This window comes from Hyposmocoma kahamanoa, unplaced genomic scaffold (genome assembly GCF_003589595.1).
Source record: "Hyposmocoma kahamanoa isolate Upper Pololo Valley unplaced genomic scaffold, ASM358959v1 92, whole genome shotgun sequence".
In the NCBI taxonomy this organism is placed as follows: Eukaryota; Metazoa; Arthropoda; class Insecta; order Lepidoptera; family Cosmopterigidae; genus Hyposmocoma; species Hyposmocoma kahamanoa.
The window spans coordinates 23,598,736-23,616,834 of NW_020654748.1; the positions used below are offsets into that span (position 1 = coordinate 23,598,736).

The following is an 18,099-nucleotide window of genomic DNA, read 5'->3' on the forward strand; positions in this document are numbered from 1 at the left end:
CATTTTTAATTTTTTAAACTTTATTTTTTAATTTCACCTTTTACTTGAACGAGGCGCTTTCTTTCTTTTTCTCCGTTTATTATGGCTCCACTGAAAACCAGCGTAGGGGGCGTCCTCCAACGTCCCGTTACAAAAAGTTGAGTGGTGACCATTTTGATAACATGTTATAATTACGTAATTGTATCTGTTTTATGTTAAGTCCTTTGTATAATTTACTTTGTGTTTTATTTTGTCATTTTGTAACTTTTAGTTTGTTACAAATAAATTTTTTTTCTTTCTTTCTTTCTTTGTTTTAATTGTCACCAGAGATACATATACCTAAGTAAACGATTAATTAAACGTAATATTAAGTTTATAATTTATTATACTCATAAAATTGTCAAAAGTATAGCAATAGTAATCGTTTTTACTAATTAACTTTTAAGTTTTATGTATTTGATATAACCATTGTAAACAAATTAACTATATGTGAAATTTTATAACACATCGACTCTACCTCACCACGAATTCGAAATTTTAAAGCCGTTTGAACAATGTATATCGTATACTATACGTGTCCCATTTAGTTCAGTTGATATATAAAAAAAATGGTATATGTAAAATATTAAATACAGCGGTTTTCTTGTGAAATGTCGAGGTAAGTTTGTGTTTTTTTTCTACCGCGAACATTTTTATGAATCATATTTTCACACCATATACTATTTTATTTTTTTTCTATAAACTTTAAAAATATTACATATAATGATTTCTTTACACCCCTAAACCTATATTGGTTTGTCTGGGTGCTGCACAATCCTCTTATAAATAATACAAAGTAACTTATTTTAAGCACGAGTATAAAATTTACACAACAATGATATGTATGTTATCGTCTCCTATCATTTTTTTTTGTCGGTAGCAAAAGAAAACAAAACAACTAATATCGCCATTCGCAATACAAAAACCCGTTCCTGGACTCGCTTGATATTGACCAAGCCCGTACTCATACAGCGTGCTCCAACTTATCATTCAAATTAAGTATCTAAATAACTAAATTTTTTTTTAAATGATTTTTAATTAAATGTTTTAGATTTACCTGTGTTGTGCTATATACTAATTAGCGTATATCCTATTTTTAACTATACATTTTTTCCAAAGCGATTAATTCAACCCTTTCACTGGCACGCGGAATCAAACAAAGCCGTTCGAGGTTGTAAGACTATTAAGCATAAAAAGTTATCGATTAAATTCGTTCATAGTATCTCTGAACATCTGGCCTGAAAAGTTATCATTTTGCAGAATTTTGCTGTTTGTCCCTTTTGTTTCTCACTCATGTTTACGATATACTTAGAAATATTTTTTTTACAATTTTTGATGAACCAACGCCGAATCTGAAGTGGAAACAAACGATACAACTCGATTTCTATGGATGAGAACATAATTTCACCGAAGATGAACCACGAAATTCACGAAGTCCAATACCATCAACGGTTATTCCTAACAACATTACCTATAGTATAATAATAATGTGGTATAAAGATGTAAAAAAGTAAACATACTTCAGCTGCCTCTTGGTTAACCGGTCAAATACAATATTTAGTAGTGAGTTTCATACCTTGTATTAGGTACTGCAATTTGGTCGCATGTTATTAGCTGTATTTTTTTTTAAAGGCTGGATTTTAGGTTATTTATCGTAGGAAAGTTGTGATACGTGTTATTAAACATCTTTATTTATATATTATATTTATATTATATATTCAACGCTATTTGAAAGTAGTTCGAAATGTTGTCTATTACCTGAAAATATTATCATTACATTTAGAACCATTTTCAAAAACTTCTATAAGTACTGAGTACTATATATAAAAATACAGTCAAATTGAGAATCTCCTTCTTTTTTGAAGTCGGTTAAGAAGCGTCAAGCACTGGTGCAGTAACGTCTACAACAGTGTAATATCCATTCGTTACCAAAGCAGACTGTAGAATAGTCGCATTTAAACAACCAATTCAAGTGTTGTGCAGACATTGTAATAACGTAATACTATTGCTTGATGCAATTTTGACAATTTACAACTTTGACATGATGGACCTTATAGTGTTTTTCTTCTTCTTATTTAAAAGTCTTGTCGGTGGAGTAATCGCCAGTCGTCTGCGTTCAGCGTCTTAAGTTTCAAATTCAAACTCTAAGTATCTTTATTTCATAGGTAAGTAAAGTACACTTGAAATCGTCATACTGATTATACTCTACTGTTCATTCGTAAGGCAGATTCTCCTGAGAAGAATGAGCAAGAAACTCTAGATGTTGCTATTTGTAAACATACGTTTGTACACATTTCATCGTTTACAATATTTATTTCAATTGTCATAGATCGAGACGACTTGCAAGAGCTAAACTGGTCAATACCATGGATTTTTGTCATCCAAGTAAGCAGAAGCTTTTAAGTTTCATTACAGTTTCAAACCTCTCTCTTCTGTCTTAAAAGCTATCTTGTTTTGATCAATAACTTTGTATTGCTGTACCACGGACTGAATATTTATATATTGATTTCCTACATACTTCACGACATTAGCTTGCGGTCTAAATTACTTGTCTCGGTTTTTCTCTCACTCTCTTTCCTTCAGTGATAGTTCTAAGAAAACTGTTGTTACTTTTTTTATGATATCAAGTGGCGAGACAAACAAGTCGTGCGCCTGTTAAGCGACACACCTGTCCGTAGCAGTTGTAGTACTACTCAGAGCTTTAAATCGCAAAGATCTGACATTATCACTGCGCTTGTCAACCAGAGACATAAATTGACAAGTCACCAGAAATCTTACCCCTCAAAACTGGAATGCAGTAATGCTCACGTTCCTGCTTAGCGGCAGTAATAAGTAGTAGGTAAGGTGATTCTAAGGCAAATAGATGAATTAGATGCCCAAATATTTTGTAGTGTTATAATTGTTTTAAATTTTTTTTAAATTTATTGGTTCACCAACAACTGCTTACACTAAAACTACAGCTAGATAAATACATAACATTGTTTAAAGGCTGAGTGCAACAGTTAATTACTGGTAAACACCTCATGCCATAACTGAAAACTCGTAATTAAATACCTATATTAAGATTAAAGAATAATAAATAAATAATGTCTAACCATTTAACAGTAAAAAGAAACAAAAGAAAACAGAAACAAAAAACACATGACCACTTATACTATAATAATCCTCGTTGGACGAAAGTTCAAGATGTTGGGGTCCATGTTATGGACCTTAAGTGGATTCTGGTTAGACGTGGTGATGGCCGCTGGAGTAAGGCTTCGACGGAGTGGTCACCAAGGACTGGACGAAGAAATCCGAGTCGTCTAATTGCACGCTGGGTGGACGACGTAATAAAAGTGGCGGGCATAATCTGGACACACCCACAGGACCGGAAAATTTGGCAGGAGCGAAAGGAGGCCTATACCCAACAGTGGGTGATACAGGGCTGAAAATGATGAAGATAAACAAAAAGAATTCCCATAACTATGAGAACCAGAGCAACTGAATTCATTTCGAGGCACCCAGAACACCCAGACCAAAACCAATTCAGTAAAGTTCCTTTTCGAAATCGATCCTACCGGGTATTGAGACTGGGACCTCATTATCAAACTGCAATGCCAATCGTTGGGCCACCAAGGTCGTCAAAGTATATAATAAAATTGTAAATTGGAAATTTCTTATAAAATTAACATTTTATTTGTTTTATTGTTTAGTTTTCGAGACTTAATTGTATTGCATGAGTATAGTATACCATAAATTATTGCATAAGTGTCTACATAAATAATTATGAAAACTTTGTGTGCCGCAAGGCAGGTCAAAGAGTTTCAAAATTAATTCTTGTAAGACCTTTATAACTTATCTATTACAAAGAAATAAATGTAATTGAATGTGCTTTACTATGGAAGCAAAGGTCTTCAAATAATGCTACTGAATCTATTCTGTTTTATTTCCTAAACAATCCAACCACATTACCGTACTGTGTTACGTCGTACCATTATCTATTTATTACATTATATCTAAATAATAACAACATACAAGATCAAATCTTGCCGAACACTTGTGTCTTGTCTATGTCTACATCTTCCCAATACTTGTTCAAACGGTAGTCAATCAGTATTTCATAATACGCTACTCGTCTTGCGCCAGCGCAGCCGTAAAGTCGCGCGCGCTGCGTTAAACGCATTTATTTAAATTACCGATGAACCTTCAATTTCCTAATTGTTGAAATTATTTTAAAGGTTAATTATACATTAGGTAGGAAGCTACAATGATGCATAGTGAAAATTTTAATTTGTCTATTAGTAATTAATGTCTAAATATGGATTTAATTGAGGATAAAAAATGTGTTTAAACATAAATTAATATTAATGAGATGTTACTTGTGGAGAAGGTTGGCAGCTGCTTCCGTTAAAGAATACGCGTCATCATTCAAAGGGGAATCGATATCAGCCTCTTGGGCACAATGTTCTTCATTGATTTTTTTAACTTTTGCCTTCTACTTAAATGTAGAAATCTCACCCTCAATTAAAAGTGACGAAATCCAAAATGTGATATTTTTGTGAAAGTAACAAAAAATAAAGCTGGAAATAAAAATGGTTATTAAAAAAAATATATTTTGTCAGCTCCCAGAAAATTACTGTTCAAATTTATTATTGAGAATACGAGATGATCATCATGGTGTAACGGGTTGGTTTGGTACTAAATATAACATGTACTCTATATAGTACTAAAGTTGTAGCACATTTTTTTTAAATTTCATTAAATAGTAATTAAGTTTCAAGTTCATGGAATTACATACATGCATACATCATTTTAATAATTATGACATTTAAGATATAATAATATTGTAATTTATTTCTTAAGTTGTAGGTATAAATCAAAATCAAAAACATTTCAAATTCAAATCAAATTCAGAAAAAAAAATCAAAATTAGAAATGTTGGTTATTTGTTCTTTACTCGTTGAGCTACTGTAGATGATAATGTAATTACTAAAATGACGTTATTTTTCTTCTTTTAACTATATTATTTACGTAATATTAAGATAAGTAGCCATAGTAAAACTACAGTGGTCCAAGATAGTACAAATAAAAAAGATTATTATTATTGATAATAAGAAACCAGGCTAGAGAGCTACCTGCTAAGAAATAATTCACAGATCTTGTGATAAGTGGATTCGCACTTGTGCAAGCAAGTATCCGCTAACAAAGCACAAAACTATCTGTCACCCCATCTCAAGAGACAGGCCACGGGCTTCGCTTCACTACCAGAATACATTTGAAGCGGAATAAGCCATAAGATTTTATTAAATTGCTGTTTGAATCAGACTTTAGTTGCAATTATAGCCAAACTTCTTGCCCATCTCTAAAACTATAGAGTTAATTGTAACGGGGGAAGATCAACTTAGTAAGTAGCTTGAGATTAGACACAAAACTTATATAACAGCGAAAAAAAGCCTATAGAATGGCTCCATCGTTTTCGTTCGGTAACTTCAACTTTTGACAGGTGTTAGCGTCGAACGTGGAAAATTAAAGGAAAATATTGAAAAAATACCCGGAAGCAAACAAACTATCGTATTTTATTCTGAAATCTAAACCGACACGCAATATATTATTACATTATACACATTTTCTATACCACATTTTTTTATTTTTTTATTTTTATTATAAGAAAAGCATTTCAAAAGCTTTTCACTTATACCACACATGATAATACACTAAGTGCCATTTACAACATGCCCACACACTATTGTGTCTTAACATTTCCTAGTTAAAAAATGAACTTACCTAACTGCCTTACAGTTTTACCAATTTAAACCTACAGTTGAAAAAGTTTTAAGACAATTTTTTCTAGGCAAATACGTGAAACAATGCAGTTTTAAGACGTGTTGATGGTAAATGTAATTTTGCCGCATGTCGTGTCATTCACTGGGTAAAGAATCATTTGTTAGACGCTAATAGGAGATTTAACAATCCTTTATTGTGTTTGGAGCTCGCTTGAAACATTCCTGTATTTGTTCAAATTGTTTTCAAATGCATTGTATTGTCTTTCATAATATCTGTTTTAGTAACAAAATGACTACTTGTTTGTTACAAATTAGCTAAATTAAGCTTGAAATTAATCCATAGACCTAGGTAGTCAAAATATAGCCATAGTCAAAAGTGCTTTTATCACGTGAAAATCTAGTCGAATTTTAGCAGTAGAACTCCTTGTGAAAGAGTTCGACCAGGGAAGTAATGCCACCTTACCTTTGAAGTATTCTTTCGGTTACATCATAATTCTGTACCTTAAACCATTTAGTAATTTTATTTTTGTATTCTTTTTTATATGAATTTACCATTATTAATTTTTTGTTCATAAAATTATTCAATCTCCCACTCCTGCAATGATAGAACCTCGACGCAAAAGAAGTACTAACGACATCTATCTTACATACACGCATAGGATCTACTCGATGTGGATACTTTACTATAATTATCAATAGGTATACTGGAGTGTTGTCGAAGTACAGTGAGCAGAATATAAATTTGACGAACAGAGAGACCATAATCTGCATCTTGATAAAGTTTCGTGCCGTAATAGATCTACATAAACAAGCACACTTTTAGCAACACTCTCTATGCTCTCTCCAATTCCATCATCTTAGACTTAGTGGCGGTTTATTTGCGTGTTTGCCTTCGGTGTGTGTCGAAAAACCAGCGCGCGGTAATGCGAGTTTGGTATTGTATTTGTCGAATAGGCAAATAAGGCAAATACATTGTCACACAATATGCTATCTACACAATACATGTTGACTGTTTGCCAAAAATGATCAAATACGCAAATAACAGCCACGCGAAGTGCCATCATCAAATATTTCACAATCAATTTGAATTATAAATACACACAATTTGCCATGTAATTTTTTTTTATATAAAAAAATACAAATTAAAAATTATATTGTGAATTAATTTTAAACACGAAATATTTACCAATTTAGATCGACACTCTGGTCATTAATTAAAGAAAATCATTAAAAATCCATAAATTATTATAATTCATCGTTTGGTTTATTTGAATATCAATCGAAGAGTCAAGGCAAGGCATTGCGTAAATAGCCGAAAGGAATTTTCGTAGCTGAATCGATAAGCGAGATACTTCTAACAGTTTTCCTGTAGCTGGCACACAGCTCTGTGTTATAACGTCGAATTTTATTTTCAAAATTACACTCATAATGGATTTAATATCATCTGTACCCAAAAAGATACGATAGGTCTACTCTAAAAAAAGAGTTTATGCCATAGTCCGCCATGCTGGTCCAATGCAGGTTATGGATTTTATACTTCTTCTAAGGACCGCGAACCTTCTAGGAGACAAAGGTTTCATCATCTCATACACTATGAAACATTCAATAAAAACTTGAAAATTACAATTATTAAAGCGACATCTATAGTCAGCTGCTGGTAGCTGGCTGAGTGAAGAATTTTTTTATAATACTAAGTGACGGGTTAAACAAGCCGTGCGTCTGGTGGTAAGCGACACGCCTGTCCATAACAGTTGCATTGCTACTCACAGCTTTCACCCTGAGACATAAGTTGACAAGTCCCATGTGCCTGTAATTTCACCAGCACCCTTACCCTTCCAAAACGCAACGCAGTAATGCTCGTATTACTGCTGACAGAAATAGATAAGGTGGCAGTATTTAATAGTAAGTATATTCCTCACAGATGGCGCATCGTAAAAAGTCGTTAAAAACCAAAAATGAAGATCTGCAACAAGCACATAGAATATAGGCATACAGTCTATCACTATTTGCTGGAAGACGCTGGTTCAAATCCAGCGAAGGAAATTTTTCTTAGTTTTCGATCTTTGGATTAATAATTATAATAAACTAGTGGAGTAATTTCACAAAAAGGATTTTCTATCTTCTGTGCCCCTACCACGAGTTTACTGTGACTATTGTCACTAGCGACCGCGTAAGTGACTTCACAATTTATATGGCAAATTATACAGACCCTCCTAGTACTCACAAGAACAAACAACAATTTGTATACAAACATGTTACGTGATCGCTAGCGATAACTCTGACTGTGATCTCATGGTAGAGGCATTGCTGGTTTTTCAGGCGCTAATAAACAAAAAGATCCAGATTAAAAGATATTACGCAATTTATAACATTTTCAACTAAATATACTTTTGTGTCAATATGCATATTGATTATTTGAATCGAAATTAAATATCAGTTGCTGAGTCAAGGCAAGCCGTTACGCAACCGGTCAGGGTTTAGCGACATTGGTTTTATTGAATTCGTAGTAATGAAAACTAATGGTACATCCTTTTTGTACAAGTGTGTGTAGGTGAGGTGTAATCAAAAACTTGTTAGACATACATAATAGATACATAAACACCTTCATTAAATATATATTTTAAGAGCTTTGTTATTATTCACTACAAGAAAACCAATAGTTACGGCATGATTATTCCCGAGCACTGCGATTATAGGGTCCTGTAACGTTCTCTAATAAATAAGATCCTGTAAAAACTCGGTCTTGAGTGGGAACGGGCAGTTAGAAGCTTCTTACTGCTATATGACTGCTTATTTTCCCGATATTTCGAAATGGTTACACGCTACATGGTCACGAGTCAGTTAACCGACCGAATAGGAGTTCAAACTGTGGTAAGAAACCAGTAACTAGTGTTAATGATTTATCTAATAATTTAACTCTTTTTAGCAGCAGTAGAGCTTTTTGTGAAAGAGTTCGTCCTGGGAAGTATATCATTGTAGGGGAGACAGGGGCTGGAAGTCCCCGGTTTAAGTTGTTCCGACAGCAATAACTTTGCAAGGGAAAAAGATAGATTGTCAGGTGATGCGTCTTGCCGGCAGCCATTTCAGTTACCCCGGGGACGATTGATGACTGGCTTTGTCCGTGTGCTGTCAAAACATCACGTAAGTAAATTTTTTCTTGTTTAAACTTGGTCTGTCTTTGTTTAATAAGGACCAATTCATACGGAACTTTTGTTAATAGTGACTTTAGTAAGGTATCTTATAGTTTGAGTATTTTTTAATTCTATTACCTTTACTAGTGTGTCAGTCTACGTCGTAAAAACGTAAATTGGGGCTATAAGTTCCTCCCCCGAGGGGCCGATTGTCCCCAGGAACAACTTACTCCAATTGACCTGCAATCGTACGTAAAATTGTTACGACCATCTTTCTTTTATTTAAAGACGCGAAACTATAAACGAGTTCATGTCAAATATTTACACAAAGATAATACAGTCACTTATGTCCGTCCAAACATGGTCCAAACTGTGACTCAGATGAAGAAATGTGTGATGAATAATATTACCTGCTGATGAATAAGTATGAAGTTTTTTTTTAAGTTTAGTTGTGCATAGCATACACATTACATACATAATTATGAAAAAGGTTGTTTTATTTAAGAAAACCTTTGTTATCCCGACAACACGTCATAATCTAAGCGGAACAATTTGTCTCAAAGGCGGAACAACGCGCCGAAGCGGGGCTGAAAGTTCCGCTCCGAAATTTGTCAAAAACTTGCCTCTGTAAAAAAATAGTGAGATATTAGTAGAAGTGACTATAACATTACAAAAAACGATAAACATTTGTTCAACATTTCCACATGATGAAAATCAAACTCATCATTTTCAGTATAAACTTGGGAAACTACAGGCAAATGAGACTTGTCAACTTTTTGTCTCAGGGCGATGGACGCAGAGGGGGTGCTTCTCCGGCCATTGTGATGTAAAAGCGCTGAGTGGCACTGCAGCTGTTATGGGTAGCCGTGTTACCATCGTGCGCAAGACTTGATCATTACATCCCTTGATATTATGAAAAAAAAAACAAGTCGCTGAGAAACCAGCAAATCAGTCCAGTAGTACAGTGAGTAGACAGTGTCATTGCTCTGAGTTAATTTTGTTGCAGAAGAAATATCTTTAGGTATACCATACTACCTGTTTGGAACGATGGGCGCGAGTCCAACACGCTTCCCACGAAACGATGATTATAATAGTTTCAATCCAATTAGTACAATATCCTCATAAGAAGTCGTTAGGTTAGAAAAATCGATTTAGAAGTCATGTATTTTGGGTCAATGCCATCTAGCGGCGGATTCCGGAATTACTATAAACTCGTGTTTGAAAAATGTATAAGGAAGTTATTGTGTTGCAGTTTCTCAGTTTAGACGATTCAGTGTCGTAAACTGAAAAACATTTCCCATTTCATCTAAACGCATGTTTAAACTTTCCATCAAATTTTACGATTGGGATATTTGCATATTGCACGTAAACACTTTCATTGCGCAATAAAACAAATTATTAGAATTGTCAATACAATGGCAAAAAAATTTAGTGCACAAAGAATAATCTTATCCCAGATTTCTTTCAAATAAATTACGGACATTTGGGAGGACAGTTGACATATACATATTGCGTTTCGTAAGGACAGTATTTTCTTTTTGCAAAATGGGGAAAATTACCCCATGAGATATCATTCGTAATAATAATATAGTAATAACTCATTTGCATTTGTGAACGAATTTTGATGAATCTTGTCTTGTAGGAAAGAGGGTATGTATTGATCCCATTTAAATTTGAAGAAAATATTCCACCTTTAAGGGTGGCAAACTTGGGGATGAGTTTTGAGGTCAGTTTTTATTATAAAAGCTTTTTCAAATAAAATATCTAACTACCTTTCAAGTTAACTAATACGTATGTCTATCTATTTTCTAGATCTACACTATGATGAGAACTAAACATACCTATGAATGATACATTTAAAATATATCTCACGTGTTTTACACAGGTAGGTATGAGCTCTATAGATGCAGAATAGGTGTACCTGACAAACACCTGACATAACCGTGGATAAATTTATTTGTATACTTTCCACATTGCACATAGTTCATGTTTGAGCAGATGTTTTCTTTTTGGAATAGTATATTCTAGGTTTTCTTATGTTGCTGATTTACTTAGTTTTTTGTTAAGAATTATAAACCTGAACTAATTAATTTAAAGTGTAAATGAAACCAGAAGTAATCTATTTCTATTTTTTGAAATAGAAATAGAAATACATTCTAGCGTGTAGCTGAAAATCAGGCGCACGACTTGTTCGTCTCGTCACTTGACATTATAAAAAAAAACTTATGAAAGAAATTCAGCTACGACTTCTTTATTTGATGGAAATCGATAAAAAATCATATAAAGAAGTAAAATTGGGCCAAATCCGGTGAATACGGGGGGTGCAACAAGATTTGGTTAATTCGATAAGTGTTTTGATATTCTGATTGCAGATGAGAAACGGAATACTCGAAATTTTCCTCCATCTTCCAAAAATATATTAATTTCACCGAACTTTCTTATTTCTACATTTTTTATATAAGTAGTTCTAAAGTAAGAAATAAAAATAAATTCTGGAAAAAGATTTTATTCACTCTTAAAGTCTCGTGTTCATCAAACCGTCCACGTATTTATTAAACGGTATACCGTACTTTTACAGCTACCAATTTTTACCCGCCAACTAGAGATGTGACTTTAATTATTGTAATTAAGTTTTGTTGAAGGAAATAAAATTATTTTTTCAAACGTAAATCGCGCAATTTTGTTTTTAAAAAAAATTTGTATTAAAAAAAATTCAAACAAACCAACCGTTCCCATGGTCACTGTTGACTGATTGGCCATGGGGCCTATAAAGGGCCCGAAACATTGGTTTTAAAATAAAAAACAAATTTAACGCAATTTATACTTGTGTAACAATCGCGAAAATTTAAGAACTCGAAATATGAATACATTTCATTATAAACGACTATCATGTATATTTATTCTGTATAAACAATAAAAAAACGAGAACATAACCAATTAATTTGATTAATAGACAATAATTGCTGTGCGGGTTACATTGTAACAGATTTTTAGTACTGTTGTAATATAACGAATAATAGGGAGTTATTTTACTGTATTTAATTGTATATTGTAACGTTTGTACATAATGTGTACGTTAAAATTATGCAATGCGCTGTATGTGGTTTATGATTTGTTACAGGTTTTTAATAAAACACCTGTCCGACGACGCCTTAGGGATTAAATACCGTAGATAGAAATATTTTACTGAAAGAAGACTTAATTTAAATTTTAAAAACAATGAGGTGAGGAAATTCTTTCATAGATTTGTCATAGATGGCGCTATGGCTAAAAAGTCGTTGAAAAACCAAATACAAACGTACGCCAGCGAGCACATAGAAAAATTCAAAAGTCTGCTGGTTCGTTCCGTGGCTTAGTTGGTTTGGCGTCTGGCACGGTATGCTAGAAGACGTCATTTCGAATCCGGCCGGATCGAAGGAATTTTTTTTGAGTGTTCGATCTTTGTATTAATAATTATAATAATGAGGTAGTTGTAAGTATGTATGTGTATTTGCAATCACAATACGGCTAGTTGATTATAAAAATAATAAAACTAATTACAAAAAAAAATATTTGAAAATGTTAAATCCCTTCCTTTTATAGATGCTATGTTATTTTGAAGAATAGATCATTATGAGGCTTTCGATCACTGTAGTAAAATTACAGGTGTTTTTTTTTCACATTTGGCAGGTTCCATTTCCGGTTCAAACAGGCGATCACTTATTTAAAAATCGTTGAATGCAGTTCGAATTGTTTTAAAAATCATAATAAAGACTTCTTTCAGTAAAATGTTCTATCTACAGTACCTATTTACGGTACTTTTACTGATATTTCTTGGTTACAATAAAATCGAAAGGACTCTCTGAGATTCTTGGAATTTATGTGCGAAATTTACAATTCGTTTTTCGGAGAATCTTTATTCGTATAAACAGAATTTCGGTTGTTTCGATCTTTGAAATGTTTATTCACAAAATGAAAATTTTGACAAATAAACCACGAAATGTTTTTTAACCGAATGAAACACATTTTATTGGATAATAATAATAAATAAATATTAGACAACATCATATACGTTGCTGTGATCCCAAAGTAAGTAGCTAAACCACTTGTGTTATGGAAATCGGCAACAACGACGTTACCAGAAACACCCAGACCCGAGACAATATAGAAAAGTTAGTTTTCTCAAATATGCTCGGAAATGTTTGCATTACTTTCAAAAAACGAATACGAAAAGTTTGTCATTTATGAACCACGCGACTTCTTCCCGGCCAAGGCCTGCAAAGTATGAAAATCCATTATTGTCCTCTTCTCTAAACTTTTAAATCTACCTAATAATAATGAACTATGTAACCAGGCAAAAGAAAAACTCACACAGCCAACTGCCCAGTGTTCATAACTACGAAAATTAAAAATACCTAACTGTACCGCTTACTTGAAACAAAAGAAAAGGGCGGAAAAGTTTAGTTTTGGAGGGAAAAGTGTCGTTTTTATTTTGACTTAATTATTTTGTGAAATCTAGTTTAAAGTGGAATAGGATAGTGCTATTGTGCCTTAATCGAAGATTTAAACGAGAAATTATACGTATCGGCCCGTTCTAAAGAATCCGGAGTTAATCCAAGCACGCCGCCTCAAAGTGCCTATCCTCTTTGTGGCGGCCTATACATGATTCGTATTAATACAAGGCCTCGATGACGCTCGTCCTTGTAACTCATACTCGCCCAGCAATCCCTTACTTCCCGGCCTCTGCAATAATGTACTATTTCCACACTGACCCGGCCGGGAAAACCGGTGTACAAGCCACTTGACCACGGAGGCCGTCATAATGATTAATGACTCTTGAAGCCTAGAAGATTTTTTGTTAAGAAATTGGAGTGTAATTTTGCTATCGTTTTTATAAGTGACGATTATGATGTCCCTCGACGTTGTATATTAAAATGCAATATCGGTACATCTCATCGTAATGTGCGCTTTACGAACGGGAGTTGTCAACTTACGTCTCAGGGTGACGGGCGTTGTGGCAGTGCCTGAGGCCTTTGCGATTTTAAAGTTCGGAGCAGCACTGCAACTGTTTTGAACAAGGGTGTCGCTGTTATGTGAGATCATAAAGAAAAATCAACTAAACAAACATCGATGTTCATGCAATTTTCTACGCAGATCGATTTTTAAACATGTCTAAAGAAATTCAGAAGAACTAAACTAGTTACTACATTCTACACACAGATGTTTATTGCTTCATTATCATAATAGCCTGCTCTATTGAACAATATAGATGGAAAAAACAAATAAGATACAGAAGAGGTTTGCTTTTGTCGACCCGAATAACCCCGTCAATCGAGAATCGAATATGTTTATTGCACTAAATTTGTTGCAAAATTATAATGTAACAATATGAAGACGCTTCATTAGGTAATCGACTAATTTGTAATGCTATTTTTCTTTTAGTAAACTTTTATAACCTTTCATACTAAACAGTTATTTGAATTAAGTAGAGATAGATAAGACGTCGTGATAGCCTAATGATTTGACCTATCGCCTCTCAATCAGAGGGTCGTGGGTTCGCTTCCGGGCTTGCACCTCGGTGCGAAATTTACCATTAGATTTTCGAGGAAGGAAAACATCGTGTCAACATTGAAGTCTAATTTTGTTTTATTTATTAAGTAGTGTGATAATATAATGGTGTTTGCACAGTTAACACATTTCGTTTTTTTGCGTGATAAGAAGAACTTAATTGACATTGTTCTGTTGTTAACACTAACAAATAAATAAATGATATACGTATACGTAAAGACAGTATCTCGGCTAGATCCACTCATTATAGACCCGTGACTATACATAACCACCTGGTAATCAATATCGAACAGCATTCTTCAATGCTGTGACCAATTATTATATACGTACAATCTCTTAATGTATATGTTTTAACCGGCTTTAAAAAAGGAGGAGGTTCTCGAGCCGACTGCTTTTATTTGTATATATGTTACGTGGTGACTCATTTGTGAAGTGATTTTGATGATTCTTTTTTTGTTGGAATGAAGGTAATTCAGGAGTGATCCCATATAAATTTGGAGAAAATATTACACCTTCTAGGATGGCAAAATAAGGGCAACCGATTTCAAAGAAACTTGGCAAATAGATGTAATTCCACGTACTGTTTTTTGGTACTCTGTACTGAGATTATACAATAAAAGTTCCTTTTGCCATCATGTATAAGATCAAGAGCACTTTAAGCTTGGTACTTGGGATAAGAACCGGTGCAAAGTTCAAAGTGTCAAAAGCTTAACGTACTCTGCATTATTGAAACGCAATTGTCCTTATCTCTCGTTACATAAGAACCTCTAAATGATAAATTTTTAGTCTATGGTACAACAATACTAAAGTTATTGGACAAAACAAGATAGCTGTAATGATAAAAGAGATAGGTTTGAAACTATAGTTGAAACTTAAAAGCTTCTGCGTATATGGATGACAAAAATCCATGGTAGTGACCCATTTAGCATTGCGAGCGAGAGAGACATTTGAAATAAATATTGTAAATGATAGACATATATAAGGAGCAACCTAATTTGCTTATGTATGCAATAAAGATTGTTTGAGTTTTAGTTAACTAAAACTAAACAAGGTGTAGTTATAAGCAGCAGTAGAGCTTATGAAACAGTTCGTCCAGAGAAGTACTGCTGCCTTACTTATTTGTAACCATTACTGCGTTTCGGCTTCGAAGGGTAAGAGTGCTGGTGAAATTACAGGCACATAAGACTTTTCGACTTATGTCTCAGGGTGACGGGCGCAGTGGCAGTACCCCTCAGATCTCTGTGATTTAAATTTCTGAGCGACACTGCAACTGTTATGGATAGGCGTGTCGCGTGCCACCAGGTGCACGACTTGTTTTTTCCGTCACTTGGTATTATAATAATTATAACTTTTTTTATAACAGAAAACCGATCTCAAAAGTTCGTGTGATTGTGATTGAATCGTATCTTTCCAACAAAAAGAACGCAACATACACAAAAAAAGAGTCTAATTGAGAAACTCCTCCTTTTTTAGAGTCGGTTAAAAAATCGGTTTTGTGGCGGTCAGTCATCCTCCATGACTGTTACACAACGTTGACAAATATGTTAAAAATAAAAAGTATGCCACTGATTGGCCACAGATCGTGCTTTGTAATACCGAAAGAGAAGTGGAGTGTCAACTTTGTCGCATAGAAATAACTTTTCAGAAAAGATATTTAAAGATTCTACGGATAAAATTCGTCGATATATTTTTATAAAATTTCATCTGTTTCATATGTCACCACTGTTGTTTTATATAGTTCATGTTATTTTTATGACTTTCATGTGATAAAAGCGCTTTTTAACATACGATTACATATGGTTTTATTACACCAAGTTTACATAATAATTAAGGCTTGATAAATTTAGTTCCCACTAGGCTACCACTATAGCAATCGTATTGTAAAAAAAATATTCACATACATTGGTCTTATAAATTATAAATATTTGTATACATTTAAATATATTTGTATGGCCTGTATTTATTTCTCTCGTGAGATTCGGTGTAATTTGTGGTTGTCTATGTGTGTGTCCATGGCGCCCGTGACACAGGGTTTCCCTAGAGCGGGGCTACCTTGAGTGTGTGCGTTATTATTATTATTATTTATCATTTACAATATTTTTTTCAAGTGTCATACATAGATCGAGACGACTTGCAAGAGTTAAACGGTTCACTACCATGGATTTTTGTCATCCAAGTACGCAGAAGCTTTTAAGTTTCGCTATAGTTTCAAACTTCTCTCTTCTATCTTTAAAGCTATCTTGTTTCGCCCAATAGCTTTAGTATTGATGTACCACGGACTGAAAATCTAACATACCTTTAGTGCTTCTTATGTAATGAAAGATAAGAATTAGTGCGTTTCAACAATATTATTAAGGAAAACGGGGATAAAGATGCCTTTCGACAGTAAAGCAAAAAAAATACACATATTGCCTCGCACTAGGGAAACCCTGTGTCGTGTGTGCCATGGGCGCGCAAATAGACAATCACAAATAACACCCAAACGCACGAGAGAAATGAATGTACGCCATACAAATTTTAGTAAATATTTTAGCAATAAAGCTTCTTGTGAAAGAGCTCGTCCAGGGAAGTACTGCCATCATACCCATTTCTGCCGCCAAACAGTACTATGATCATTACTGGGTCCAATTTGAAAGTTAAGGGTAAGGGCACATGGGACTTGTCAACTTATGTCTCAGGGTTACAGGCGCAGTGGCAGTGCCCCTCAGATTTTTGCAATTAAAAGCTCTGAATGGCACTGCAACTGTTATGGACAGCCGTGTCTAAGCGACACCAGGCGCACGACTTGTTTTCCCGTCACTTGAAAACAAAATTCTCCCGGAATCGAATACGAAATCTCTCCGTGGCAGTCGAGTATGGTAACAAGTCGGTCACGGAGGCAGTTGAATAAAATCAAATATTGTGTAATAAATAAGCAATATAGTGAAGAAGTTATAGTAGCAATCCAAAGAGCGTTGGACAAATTTGTCACCGTTCGCTGTAACCTTTGCTTGGCGGCCTTCAGCATTGCATCATCCTTGCACCGGCGCGGGCGCATCACAGTTTGTCTAGGCGCCTTTAATATTTATGTTATACACATATTTTTTGGATTTCAAATTTATTTTGTTTCGATTTTTTTATTTTTTTATTAGTTCTGTGTTTATATTATTATAAATAAAATGTAGTTACTGTAACTAAAATTTAAATAAAAAACTATTTAACTTATTAAAGAAATCCTTTGGAAAAGCAAAAAGAAAATTGAAAATATATTTTGAAAAACGTTTTTATTTAAATTGGTGTTTTAGTTAACAAATTTCTTTTGTTTTTCTTTTGAAATAATTGTAATCTGATCTTATAAAATATAAAATCCTTTAAATTTAAATATAGAATCCAAAATCACATCTTTGCCCGTTAAAAACACAATCGCACATATTTTAAAAAACTTTGTAACTAAAACGTAAAAAGCTCACCATATTTCCGGTCTGCCTAGCACATACACATATTCACAGACACTGAACGCGTCTGGCGCGCGTTTGCGTCGATACTACAGCTGCGTGCGCGCATCCGCCCGATATATAGCTTCGGAACGACAGTTGTAGCCTTTATGCTTCACATGGGTTTATTTCTATATACTTAAATTTTAATGATAATATGAAAAACTT

At 33.9% G+C, this 18,099-nt stretch overlaps 1 protein-coding gene across 4 annotated transcripts in view; it reads right to left on the reverse strand.

The window, feature by feature from the left end:
* The window catches only part of LOC113236473 (basic proline-rich protein), a 64,725-nt gene extending 46,778 nt beyond the window's left edge, over positions 1-17,947 (reverse strand). For all 4 annotated transcript variants that reach the window (XM_026472560.1, XM_026472559.1, XM_026472558.1 and 1 more), the window contains exon 1: positions 17,908-17,947. In XM_026472560.1, the coding sequence (XP_026328345.1) occupies positions 17,908-17,910 (3 nt within the window). In that variant the 5' untranslated portion in view covers positions 17,911-17,947. The remainder of the gene's footprint in view (positions 1-17,907) is intronic.
* Positions 17,948-18,099: the final 152 nt, after the last annotated feature.